This window comes from Coregonus lavaretus (assembly GCF_964263955.1).
Source record: "Coregonus lavaretus genome assembly, chromosome: 22".
NCBI lineage: Eukaryota > Metazoa > Chordata > Actinopteri > Salmoniformes > Salmonidae > Coregonus > Coregonus lavaretus.
In genome coordinates, this window is record NC_140009.1 from 5,473,496 (window position 1) to 5,487,403 (window position 13,908).

The window sequence follows — 13,908 nt, forward strand, 5'->3', positions numbered from 1 at the left end:
AGTAGAGCTGGGTGATATGGGCATAAATCCATATCACGATAAATTGACTGAATTATCACAGTAATGATACAGTTAACGATAAATTCATAACGTTCATGTGTATTTTTATCACCCTTAAAACTACTACTACTACTTTGAATGTTGTAGCTATCAATTGTCCAGTTAGCAATAACCCCATATTAGTAGACTTATTAAAATGTTTGAGTAAAGGCTACTTATTGTTATTATCGGTATCAGTAAAAAGTACTTGATAAATGGTTGATTCAGTCGGTATCGATCATTTTCTGTTTATCATCCCAGCTTTAGGTCAGAGGCAGAGCAGACCTGCCATGGTTGTCTTCTGTAAACAGTTTAACTAAGGGCTGCAGTTGAGTTGTACTATAAAGGCACTTTGAGTGTTACTATTGAGTTCTACCATAAAGCCACTTTCTGAAAACTGCTGGCTTTATAAATACATTTCAGTGATTGGTTAATTGAGTGATTGGTTAATTGAGTGATTGGTTAATTGAGTGATTGGTTAATTTAGTGATTGACTGGTTGATTGTCTTGTTTCAGGGCATAGCGTTTGCCTCCCTCTTCTTCATTCTGGTTTCCATCACTACGTTCTGTCTGGAGACCCACGAGTACTTCAACGACCTGCAGAACCGCACGGAACATGTGGTGGTGGGGAACCACACAGAGGAGGTAGTCTCGGTGGAGGTAAGAGAGAGGGATCCTCATTGTCAATTGACCAAGTACTATGATCCTGTCCAGAAAGAACCCAGAGCCTCTACCCCCTAGCCTCCCGTGGAGATCTGAGAGTGGACAGGTGAAAGCAATATGATGATAATTTCATTGTTTCTGGATAGGGACCTAAACGTATTGGACCTTTTTTCTATGTATTGTACTGTATTGTACTGTATTGTACTGTACTGTACTGTATTGTACTGTATTGTACTGCATTGTACTGTATGGTACTTTACTGTATTGTACTGCATTGTACTGCATTGTATTGTACTGTATTGTATTGTACGGCATTGTATTGTACTGTATTGTACTGTACTGTATTGTACTGCATTGTACTGTATTGTACTGCATTGTACTGTATGGTACTTTACTGTATTATACAGTCGTGGTCAAAGGTTTTGAGAATGACACAAATATAAATTTTCACAAAGTCTGCTGCCTCAGTTTTTATGATGGCAATTTGCATATACTCCAGAATGTTATGAAAAGTGATCAGATGAATTGCAATTAATTGCAAAGTCCTTCTTTGCCATGAAATGAACTTAATCCCCCCCAAAAAAACATTTCCACTGCATTTCAGCCCTGCCACAAAAGGACCAGCTGACATCATGTCAGTGATTCTCTCGTTAACACAGGTGAGAGTGTTGACGAGGACAAGGCTGGAGATCACTCTGTCATGCTGATTGAGTTAGAATAACAGACTGGAAGCTTTAAAAGGAGGGTGGTGCTTGAAATCATTGTTCTTCCTCTAACCATGGTTACCTGCAAGGAAACACGTGCCATCATCATTGCTTTGCACAAAAAGGGCTTCACAGGCAAGGATATTGCTGCTAGTAAGATTGCACCTAAATCAACCATTTATCGGATCATCAAGAACTTCAAGGAGAGAGGTTCAATTTGCTGTGAAGAAGGCTTCAGGGCGCCCAAGAAAGTCCAGCAAGCACCAGGACCATCTCCTAAAGTTGATTCAGCTGCGGGATCGGGGCACCACCAGTGCAGAGCTTGCTCAGGAATGGCAGCAGGCAGGTGTGAATGCATCTGCACGCACAGTGAGGTGAAGACTTTTGGAGGATGGCCTGGTGTCAAGAAGTGCAGCGAGGAAGCCACTTCTCTCCAGGAAAAACATCAGGGACAGACTGATATTCTGTAAAAGGTACAGGGATTGGACTGCTGAGGACTGGGGTAAAGTCATTTTCTCTGATTAATCCCCTTTCCGATTGTTTGGGGCATCCGGAAAAAAGCTTGTCCGGAGAAGACAAGGTGAGCGCTACCATCAGTCCTGTGTCATGCCAACAGTAAAGCATCCTGAGACCATTCATGTGTGGGGTTGCTTCTCAGCCAAGGGAGTGGGCTCACTCACAATTTTGCCTAAGAACACAGCCATGAATAAAGAATGGTACCAACACATCCTCCGAGAGCAACTTCTCCCAACCATCCAAGAACAGTTTGGTGACGAACAATGCCTTTTCCAGCATGATGGAGCACTTTGTCATAAGGCAAAAGTGATAACTAAGTGGCTCGGGGAACAAAACATCGACATTTTGGGTCCATGGCCAAGAAACTCCCCAGACTTTAATCCCATTGAGAACTTGTGGTCAATCCTCAAGAGGTGGGTGGACAAACAAAAACCCACAAATTCTGACAAACTCCAAGCATTTTATGCAAGAATGGGCTGCCATCAGTCAGGATGTGGCCCATAAGTTAATTGACAGCATGCCAGGGCAGATTGCAGAGGTCTTGAAAAAGACAGGTCAACACTGCAAATATTGACTCTTTGCATAAACTTAATGTAATTGTCAATAAAAGCCTTTGACACTTATGGAATGCTTGTAATTATACTTCAGTATACCAGAGTAACATCTGACAAAAATATCTAAAAACACTGAAGCAGCAAACTTTGTGAAGACCAATACAAAACTTTTGACCACGACTGTACTGTATTGTCTTGTATTTTTGTATTATGGCCAACGTTTTTAAGCACATTTTAGAGACCAAATGAATTTAGATCATAGATAGATTAATAGATTGATACTTCAATGATCCCTACATTGAAATTCAATAATCTGTATAATCTAATCTAATGTATAATCTAATTTAATGTATAATCTAATCTAATGTATAATCAAATCTAATCTATAATCTAATGTAATCTATAATCTAATTTTATGTATAATCTAATCTAAAGTATAATGTAATGTATAATGTAATGTAATGTATAATGTAATGTATAATGTAATCTAATGTATAATGTAATCTAATGTATAATCTAATCTAATGTATAATCTAATCTAATGTATAATCTAATCTAATGTATAATCGAATGTAATGTATAATCTAATCTAATGCATAATCGAATGTAATGTATAATCTAATCTAATGTATAATCTAATCTAATGCATAATCGAATGTAATGTATAATCTAATCTAATGTATAATCGAATCTAATGTACAATCTAATCTAATGCATAATCGAATGTAATGTATCTAATGTATAATCTAATCTAATGTATAATCTAATGTATAATCTAATCTACTGTATAATCTAATGTATAATCTAATCTAATGTATAATCTAATGTATAATGTGATCTACTCTAGGTGGTGACCAAGCCCATTCTGACCGTGGTGGAGGGCGTTTGTGTGGTCTGGTTCACCTTGGAGTTCTTGGTCCGCATCGTGTGCTGCCCCGACAAGCTGCTCTTCATCAAGAACATGTTAAATGTCATTGACTTCGTGGCTATCCTGCCCTTCTATCTGGAGATGAGCCTCAGCGGTCTATCCTCTAAAGCAGCCTCCGACATCCTGGGGTTTCTACGAGTAGTCCGCTTCGTCCGGATCCTCCGGATCTTCAAGCTGACCAGGCATTTTGTCGGTCTGAGGGTTCTCGGCCACACGTTGAAAGCCAGCGTCAACGAGTTCTGCCTGCTTATCGTCTTCCTGGCGTTGGGCGTCCTCATCTTCGCCACAATGATCTACTACGCAGAGCGGATAGGGGCCCAACCGGATGACCCCCGCGGCTCTAAACACACCCACTTCAAGAACATCCCTATCTCCTTCTGGTGGGCCGTGGTCACCATGACTACCCTGGGCTACGGGGACATGTACCCCCAGACGTGGCTGGGCATGATGGTGGGCGCTCTGTGCGCCCTGGCGGGGGTACTGACCATCGCCATGCCCGTGCCTGTTATTGTCAATAACTTTGGGATGTACTACTCCCTGGCCATGGCTAAACAGAAGCTGCCTAAGAAGAAAAAGGCGCACAACCCGAACCCGGACGTTCCCACGGACACGGCCTCGTTCGGGAAGTCCGTCACTAACTCTCCCAGGGACAGTACTCAGAGTGATACGTGTCCGCTGGCTGCAGAGGAGAATATCAACAGGAACCGCTCAGGTTAGACCAATTAGAATTAGAATCTGAATACAAATTCAATGTTTTGGCACTAATATCACTCCATACTCTACTGATTCATCACACTGTCACTTCACGCTTATGTTTCTGAAGCATTGATATGAGAAAATCAGCTAGAACCACTCAGGTCAGACACATTACATTTTTGTTGGCAGCAATAATACTCCATACACCATGCCGTACTTAACCCCCCCCCCCCCCACCACCACTATATTTACCTTGATGTTTTTGAAGCGTCAGTATGATATACCATAGGCCACAGTGATAAGTGGATGTTACATTATTCAGACCATCAACCAATTCCACTCATTCACACTCAGACCTCATTCAACCTTTTCAAACCACTACTCCACTTACAGTATACATCAAACTGAATCATTGTGTACTAACCGACGCCTTAATGATAAATGGATTTACCATTTAATTTATACCATCACTCATTTTACCCATTTTAAACTCAAATTGAAGGTATCAGTAATGAATACTACAGTAGTGCATTTTTTTTCACCAATAGGTATTAGATGCTGTAGTATTTGCGGTGTTGTTTTACAAATGGGAAAATAGAGCTCTATCTTTTCTACTGTAATCATGTACTATAGTACATTGTCCAAATACATTCATGGGCTTAAATCATTTTCCAATAAATGGAATTTGCCCAGGGAGAAAATGGTGTTTTCACAGTAGCATTACACTGCGGCTCTGTAGCTCAACCTTCTCTCTAAGGCCTGAGGGGATGTTGAGTAAAGGCTTTGGCATTTACTGTCAGCCTGGCACTGTGTCTCCTGCAGACCTGGGTTCAAATACTACTCAAAATATGTCCAATAGTTTTTGGCGTTTGATCTAGCCTGCCTGGAGTGTCAGATGGGCGGGGTTAGCAGTTTGTGGGAATAATCCATTGGTTCGATTGCGCCAGGCAAGCTCAATCAAGCCCAGCTAAAGTATTTAATTTATTACAAATAGTATTTTGAACCCAGGTCAGGGCCGGCTTGTATTCACAAAGAGTCTCAGAGTAGGAGTGCTGATCATGGATTCATGGAATAAGATGACATGAGTAGGACAGAGGGACAGCACCCCTAGTCTGGGACCCTTAGTGGGAGATATGGGCAAAATGGCGACACCAACACGACTCTGTCAGAGTAGGAGTGCTGATCCAGGATCAGTTTAGCCATTTATACCTTAATGAATAAGATTACATGGACAGGGAGGACCTGATCCTAGATCCTACGCTTTATGAATCAACTCCTGTCCTCCTGTCCTCCTGTCAGACTCCAAGCAGAACGGAGACGCCAACTTGGCTGTGTCGTCGGATGATGGGTGCAGCCTGACCCAGCCGCTGTCACCCAGCGAGAGGTGGAACCTACGGCACGGCCACGGCCGCAAACACGCCCGGTCGGTCAGGGGGAACAACGTCACCAAGAAAGAGGCAACCTGCTTCCTGCTCACCTCTGGAGACTTCTCCTGCGCCGGTGGAGAGCACACCATACGCACTGGTAGGTTGACCCACATACAGGTACGCAGGCAGAGACACTCCTCTCTCTCTCTCTGAAACACGGAGCCCTCCATCCACAACCATACACTACCAGTCAAAAGTTTGGACACACCTAATCATTGAAGGGTTTTTCTTTATTTTTAATATTTTCTACATTGTAGAATAGTAGTGAAGACATCAGAACTATGAAATAACACATATGGAATCATGTAGTAACCAAAAGTGTTAAACAAATCAAAATATATTTTATATTTGAGATTCTTCAAAGTAGCCACCCTTTGCCTTGATGACAGCTTTGCACACTCTTGGCATTCACTCAACCAGCTTCACCTGGAATGCTTTTCCAACAGTCTTGAAGGAGTTCCCACATATGCTGAGCACTTGTTGGCTGCTTTTCCTTCACTCTGCGGTCCAACTCATCCCAAACCATATCAATTGGGTTGAGGTCGGGTGATGTGCAGCACTCCATCACTCTCATTCTTGGTCAAATAGCCCTTTACACAGCCTGGATGTGTGTTTTGGGTCATTGTCCTGTTGAAAAACAAATGATAGTCCCACTAAGCCCAAACCAGATGGGATGGTGTATCGCAGCAGAATGCTGTGGTAGCCATGCTGGTTAAGTGTGCCTTGAATTCTAAATATATCACAGACAGTGTCACCAGCAAACCACCATCACACCATCACACCTCTCCTGTGCAGTTGATGTTGAGATGTGTCTGTTACTTGAACTCCGTGAAGCATTTATTTGGACTGCAATCTGAGGTGCAGTTAATTGCCGATTTCTGAGGCTTGTAACTCTAATGAACTTATCCTCTGCAGCAGAGGTAACTCTGGGTCTTCCTTTCCTGTGGCGGTCCTCATGAGAGCCAGTTTCATTATAGCGCTTGATGGTTTTTGCGACTGCACTTGAAGAAACTTTCAAAGTTCTTGAAATGTCCTGTATTGACTGAGCTTCATGTCTTAAATTAATGATGGACTGTCGTTTCTCTTTGCTTATTTGAGCTGTTCTTGCCATAATATGGACTTGGTCTTTTAATAAATAGGGCTATCTTCTGTATACCAACCCTACCTTGTCACAACACAACTGATTGCCTCAAACGCATTAAGAAGGAAATAAATTTCACAAATTAACTTTTAAGAAGGCACACCTGTTAATTGAAATGCATTCCAGGTGACTACCTCATGAAGCTGGTTGAGAGAATGCCAAGAGTGTGCAAAGCTGTCATCAAGGCAAAGGTTGGCTACTTTGAAGAATTTCAAATATAAAATATATTTTGATTTGTTTAACACTTTTTTGGTTACTACATGATTCCACATGTGTTATTTCATAGCTCTGATGTCTTCACTATTATTCTACAATGTAGAAAATAGTAAAAAGAAAAGAAAAACCCTTGAAAGAGTAGGTGTGTCCAAACTTTTGACTGGTAGTGTAGGTCATACACACAACACACACTCTGAATTAGAAGAATGGATGGGTATGAATGGTAACTGTGAATACAATGACAAAGGAGGCTGCAGGCTAGAGGTCAATAGGTTGAAACCTGGAAAACCTCAAAGCCATACAACTCATTGTATCCATTATTCAGAACCCTCTTATCCTCACCATGACAACCATGACAACCATGACAACCCCCAGTAGAATAAGAGGAGTTATTTAGTCATGTTTCACCTGAAGCTTTACAGGAAAATCTATTGATCAGCTTTACATCAACAGTGAGGCACAACTTAACCTCTGTGGGAATAACCCTTAGATTAGTACAATGAGGCACAACTTAACCTCTGTGGGAATAACCCTTAGATTAGTACAATGAGGCACAATTTAATCTCTGTGGGAATAACCCTTAGATTAGTACAATGAGGCAGAATTTAACCTCTGTGGGAATAACCCTTAGATTAGTACAATGAGGCAGAATTTAACCTCTGTGGGAATAACCCTTAGATTAGTACAATGAGGCACAACTTAACCTCTGTGGGAATAACCCTTAGATTAGTACAATGAGGCACAATTTAACCTCTGTGGGAATAACCCTTAGATTAGTACAATGAGGCACAATTTAACCTCTGTGGGAATAACCCTTAGATTAGTACAATGAGGCACAATTTAACCTCTGTGGGAATAACCATTAGATTAGTACAATGAGGCACAATTTAACCTCTGTGGGAATAACCCTTAGATTAGTACAATGAGGCATAACTTAACCTCTGTGGGAATAACCCTTAGATTAGTACAATGAGGCACAATTTAACCTCTGTGGGAATAACCCTTAGATTAGTACAATGAGGCACAATTTAACCTCTGTGGGAATAACCCTTAGATTAGTACAATGAGGCACAACTTAACCTCTGTGGGAATAACCCTTAGATTAGTACAATGAGGCACAATTTAACCTCTGTGGGAATAACCCTTAGATTAGTACAATGAGGCACAATTTAACCTCTGTGGGAATAACCCTTAGATTAGGACAATGAGGCACAATTTAACCTCTGTGGGAATAACCCTTAGATTAGTACAATGAGGCACAATTTAACCTCTGTGGGAATTACCCTTAGATTAGTATAATGAGGCACAATTTAACCTCTGTGGGAATAACCCTTAGATTAGTACAATGAGGCACAATTTAACCTCTGTGGGAATAACCCTTAGATTAGTACAATGAGGCAGAATTTAACCTCTGTCAGGGCCTGTAGACCCAGGTCTGGTAACAGCCAGCTTCAGAACTAGCATCATTTACATTTTTACATTTCACTAATTAAGCAGATGCTCTTATCCAGAGCGACTTACAGTAGTGAGTGCATACATTTTCATACTGGTCCCCCGTGGGAATCAAATCCACAACCCTGGCGTTGCAAGTGCCATGATCTACCAAGTGAGCCACACGGGACAGTGTGTATGTCTCTTTCCCTGTCCTCCCCTCTATCTCTCTTGATTTGATAAATGTGTTTGTGGTGGTAGGCTATACATCCTCAGGCCTACAACACCAACCCACCTTTTTAGTGGCTTCAATTGGTGGAAATGGTATGGCAAAATGTAGGTCTATCATTCAGATGTTATGACTAGCCTGCTTTCAAACAGGATGCTTCAAGGCAGTGAATGAGACAGAAAATATGTTAAGAGTAGATTTGCTAACGTTTGTATTGTAATAATAAATAATAATAATAATTTGACTGTATGCTTTCTCAGGTGAATACTAATAACACAATAAGATTTATTTTTTTTGGGGTGTATGATTCAGTGTTTTATCATTTAAATAAATAATTTGATTTGAAACAAGAGGCAATGAACAAGACAGAGAGAGACAGAAAATCCTCTTCCTATAATTCCCTTCATTACCAGCTGGCTGTCAAAACTGGCAGCAATCATTCTCTGGTTGAATAGGCCTGCTGCTGCCTGGCACATACACACACACACACACACACACACACACACACACACACACACACACACACACACACACACACACACACACACACACACACACACACACACCCTGTGTAACGCATCTCATCACATCACAGCTCCTCAAAGCCCCCAGAGCCTAGAGTGACAACCAGACTCTATATTTGGATGTAATGGATTCATTTTTCACATCCTGAACAAACATTTACCACCCATTAGCATCCGGAATCTTATCTACTGATGGGGTGTGTGTGTGTGTGTGTGTGTGTGTGTGTGTGTGTGTGTGTGTGTGTGTGTGTGTGTGTGTGTGTGTGTGTGTGTGTGTACAGTGGTTCCTGGAGAAGTGGGTATACTCTAATTTTGCGAACATTTCCAAAACGACCCGCCCGATAAACAGTGACATACACTCTGAATGACCTAAAATGATCAATCCCATATTGGTCTTTCATAGTCAGGCCAACCCAATCTGAGTAGGGGCAGAGTGAGTAGTGTTGGAGGAGAGCGAGAGAGTTGCAGTGAGATTAGTTAGTAGGCCTACTATTGAAACGCACACACTACCGTTCAAAAGTTTGGGGTCACTTACAAATGTCCTTGTTTTCAAAAGAAAAGCAAATTTTTTGTCCATTAAAATAACAGCAAATTGATCCGAAATAAAGTGTAGACATTGTTAATGTTGTAAATGGCTATTGTAGCTGGAAACAGCTGATTTTTTAAAAGGGAATATCTACATAGGCGTACAGAGGCCCATTATCAGCAACCATCAGTCCTGTGTTCCAATGGCACGTTGTGTTTGCTAATCCAAGTTTATCATTTTAAAAGGCTAATTGATCGTTAGAAAACCCTTTTTCAATTATGTTAGCACAGCTGAAAACTGTTGTGCTGATTAAAGAAGCAAAAAACTGACTAGTTGAGTATCTGGAGCATCAGCAATTGTGGGTTCGATTACAGGCTCAAAATGGCCAGAAACAAATAACTTTCTTCTGAAACTCGTCAGTCTATTCTTGTTCTGAGAAATGAAGGCTATTCCATGCGAGAAACTACCAAGAAACTGAAGATCTCGTACAACGCTGTGTACTACTCCCTTCACAGAACAGCGCAAACTGGCTCTAACCAGAATAGAAAGAGGAGTGGGAGGCCCCTGGTGCACAACTGAGCAAGAGGACAAATACATTAGAGTGTCTAGTTTGAGAAACAGACGCCTCACAGGTCCTCAACTGGCAGCTTCATTAAATAGTACCCGCAAAACACCAGTCTCAACGTCAACAGTGAAGAGGCAACTCCGTGATGCTGACCTTCTAGGCAGAGCTGCAAAGAAAAAGCCATATCTCAGACTGGCCAATAAAAATAAAAGATAAAGATGGGCAGTCTGAGATATGGCTTTTTCTTTGCAGCTCTGCCTAGAAGGTCTATACACTAATGTATGTGTCCTCTTGCTCAGTTGGGGGTTTCAGATTTGGTTTCTGCTCTCAAAGTCTCTTTTTGAATAGAAAACAACACAATTGGATGTTCTAAGTAAGTCCATAACAATGCTTAAACCACATCAGAAGACCACTTTTGAGTTCTGGGAAAAATTCAAGAAATTTAAAATGTACCCTTTAAGTTACCCTTTAATTCAAGTGCACAGGCACATGAGATGGAATGTGCAAAACAAATGGCCACTGGATTTATGAAAATAATCATGATATCATTCTGCCAGGTAGGCATAGGCTACTTTGTAGCTAGTTTACATTTAATTGAGAAGGTTTTTTTGGAAAGCCTTTCCATCTACCAGAAGACGGTTCCCACTGGGCAAAAACTGATTGAACCAACGTTGTTTCCACCTCATGACAACCCAAACAAGGCAACAGTAAACATGTCTTCCCCCATGAACGATGCAGCGCCCCCCTTCGGCCAATCAGTGTAATCTTGTAAATGCCGGATCACTATGGCAAGACGCATCGCTCAAGTTTTGTCAAAATAGGGCCAGTAGTGTCTGACATATCGCGTGGGTTAGCTAGACTCATATCCCTGAGCATGTGTGCCAAATTGCATCACTCTGAGTCTAACAGATCAAGAGATATAAACATGGGCCTGTTACCGTGAGGTGGATATGAATGTTATTGCATATGTTGAGTCTTGACAGTGTTTGCAACATGTGTACCAAATTTAGTTACAATAGGAATATCCTTGACTGATTTTATATGCATTTGTGTGCCAGACCACGCCCACGTGAATGTTTATTGGTCAGTGTTGTTTTAGGTACTAGTCTGGAAAATATTGTGCTGAGAGACCTTTGTCCATAGATACCACATATTCGGTTTCGTGGAGATCAGTCATTCGGTGCCAGAAGAGTCGTGTTTTAAGTGTTTTTCACAAAATTCTAAATGCCGGAAAATCCATCATGGCGGACCATTATGGGTCCCTGAGGCAAATTTGCTCCTTGTGAGGAGAGGGACCGAATTTCATGACTTTAGGTCAAACAGGGTGAGGGGGCGTGACCTTTCAAGTTAGCATGTTTAATCTCTTGTTATAGCGCCACCATCTGGCCAATCAGTGTGATTTTGTTAATACCGGATCTCTATTTCAAGATACATCATTCACCGAAGTTTTGTCAAAATTGGACCAGCGCTGTCTGAGATATTGCGTGTGACTAACGTACGAACGAACGTACTAACTTACTAACGGACAGAGACAGATCCACAATCCCCTCCCAGATTTCATCGTGGCACAACACAAATCTATGTGATGATGTTGAATCAATGTGGAAAACTAATTGGATTTGCAAAAAGTCGTCAACGTGAGGGCATTCCGTCTTTTTTTCACCCAACTTTTAACCTAAATCCAATGACATGGTGAATTTTTTTTTGGGGGGGGTTTCACGTTGAATTCACGTTATTTCACAACTCAAACAAATGTAAATCAAAACTAGACGTTGAACTGACGTCTGTGCCCAGTGGCTTAGGCCTATCATTATATTTTTTCTGTTCCTTAATTGTTTGAAACCTGGACATTTTACTTCATATTATGAAGCATGTCTTGCCTTGCTTCAAAGTAGCCTATAGCCCAAATCCCACCATAGAAACGTGGAGGCAATTATTTTATAAAGACTTCCCCCATATGCGTTCTCCGGGTTCAATTGCTTTTCTTTCAACTTTATTTCATTGTCTAGCAGTCAAAGGCATTATCCTAGTCATATTAGCAACCCCCATCTACATTTCTAACGGATATTTCCATCTCTGTCCGTCCGTGAAACCGCTCGCATCGAGCGGTGTGCATTTCAGAACAGTGTTTTTCCCGCAAATTGCATTTTGGAACATTGGCACGTAGACCTGTCGCCGTGTGCACAGCGGAACATTCTGATCTGTTCCATTGATACGGTGTTTACCTCCACTACACTACTTTCATACGCATCGTGGGTATTAAGAAGCGAGTATATGCAATATATAACAATATTACTAACTTCCCTCTCCTTGCCCTACCCTGGGCTCGAACTATGAACACATCGACAACTGTCACCCCAGAAGCACCGTTACCCGTCGCTCCACAAAAGCTGCAGTCCTTGCAGAGCAAGGGAAACAACTACTTCAAGGTCTCAGAGCGAGTGACGTCACCGATTGAAACGCTACTAGCGCGCAACGCTAACTAGCTAGCCATTTCACACCGGTTACACTCACCCCCCCCCATGATATTGTCGTGAGACAGACAAGACCTCTGCCAAAACTCATTAGATCACCCATGTCAAGAAAAGCCCACAGATGACTCCTTTTCCTAAAGCTCTGATGTGAATATCATCTTGGTTTTTCACCCTTTCTTTCACACACCCTTATCAAAGGAAATTAGATTTCAGTGTTTTGATTCAATCCTGGCCGAGCATGGTGGAAGGTGTTGCGTGGTGGAGGTGTGAGGAATTTGATAGTGTTCCATTGCTTTTGGCTGATATAATCCACAATCATTCCAGAACTCTAGTCAAGAGGGTGAGAGGAGATGTGTTGTTGACGTGTGTGAACCTGTTGTGACAACCAAATTAGCTCAAGAGGGTGAGAGGAGATGTGTTGTTGATGTGTGTGAACCTGTTGTGACAACCAAATTAGCTCAAGAGGGTGAGAGGAGATGTGTTGTTGATGTGTGTGAACCTGTTGTGACAACCAAATTAGCTCAAGAGGGTGAGAGGAGATGTGTTGTTGATGTGTGTGAACCTGTTGTGAATTAGACTTTAGTCTATTCTCTAAGGTCAACTCTGCCTCAAGGGCAAGAATTCGGGGTAGAGCTGCCCTCAGAACAAGATTGAATAAGTATTTTGTTTTTTTAATAAGGAAATACATTGAGCATTGTCCTCTGAGTAATAAGCCTTGTGATTCTTCTTATCCCTCCCTGCCCCCTGCCCGCCTGTCTCCCTGCCCGCCTGTCTCCCTGCCCCTGCCTGTCTCCCTGCCCCCTGCCTGTCTCCCTGCCCCCTGCCTGTCTCCCTGCCCCCTGCCTGTCTCCCTGCCCCCTGCCTGTCTCCCTGCCCGCCTGTCTCCCTGCCCCTGCCTGTCTCCCTGCCCCCTGCCTGTCTCCCTGCCCCCTGCCTGTCTCCCTGCCCGCCTGTCTCCCTGCCCCTGCCTGTCTCCCTGCCCCCTACCTGTCTCCCTGCCCCCTGCCTGTCTCCCTGCCCCCTGCCTGTCTCCCTGCCTGCCTGTCTCCCTGCCTGCCTGTCTCCCTGCCCCCTACCTGTCTCCCTGCCCGCCTGTCTCCCTGCCCCTGCCTGTCTCCCTGGCCCCTGCCTGTCTCCCTGCCCCCTGCCTGTCTCCCTGCCGCCTGTCTCCCTGCCGCCTGTCTCCCTGCCCCTGCCTGTCTCCCTGCCCCTTGCCTGTCTCCCTACCCCCTGCCTACCTCCCTGCCTGCCTGTCTCCCTGCCTGCCTGTCTCCC

General features: G+C 42.8%; 2 protein-coding genes across 3 annotated transcripts in view; one reads left to right on the top strand and one right to left on the bottom strand.

Moving 5' to 3' along the window:
• Positions 1 to 13,908, bottom strand: part of LOC311149472 (uncharacterized protein) — a gene marked incomplete at both ends in the record, with an annotated part of 790,865 nt that overhangs the window by 642,475 nt on the left and 134,482 nt on the right. The gene's annotated exons all lie outside the window — the stretch shown is intronic.
• The window catches only part of kcnc4 (potassium voltage-gated channel, Shaw-related subfamily, member 4), a gene marked incomplete at both ends in the record, with an annotated part of 67,912 nt that overhangs the window by 45,607 nt on the left and 8,397 nt on the right, over positions 1 to 13,908 (top strand). Inside the window, 3 exons of one of the 2 annotated variants that reach the window (XM_084187190.1) lie at positions 556 to 699; positions 3,324 to 4,116; positions 5,400 to 5,624. In XM_084187190.1, coding sequence (XP_084043316.1) covers positions 556 to 699; positions 3,324 to 4,116; positions 5,400 to 5,624 — 1,162 coding nt within the window. The remainder of the gene's footprint in view (positions 1 to 555; positions 700 to 3,323; positions 4,117 to 5,399; positions 5,625 to 13,908) is intronic. The other variant, XM_084187191.1, reaches the window with a different exon arrangement.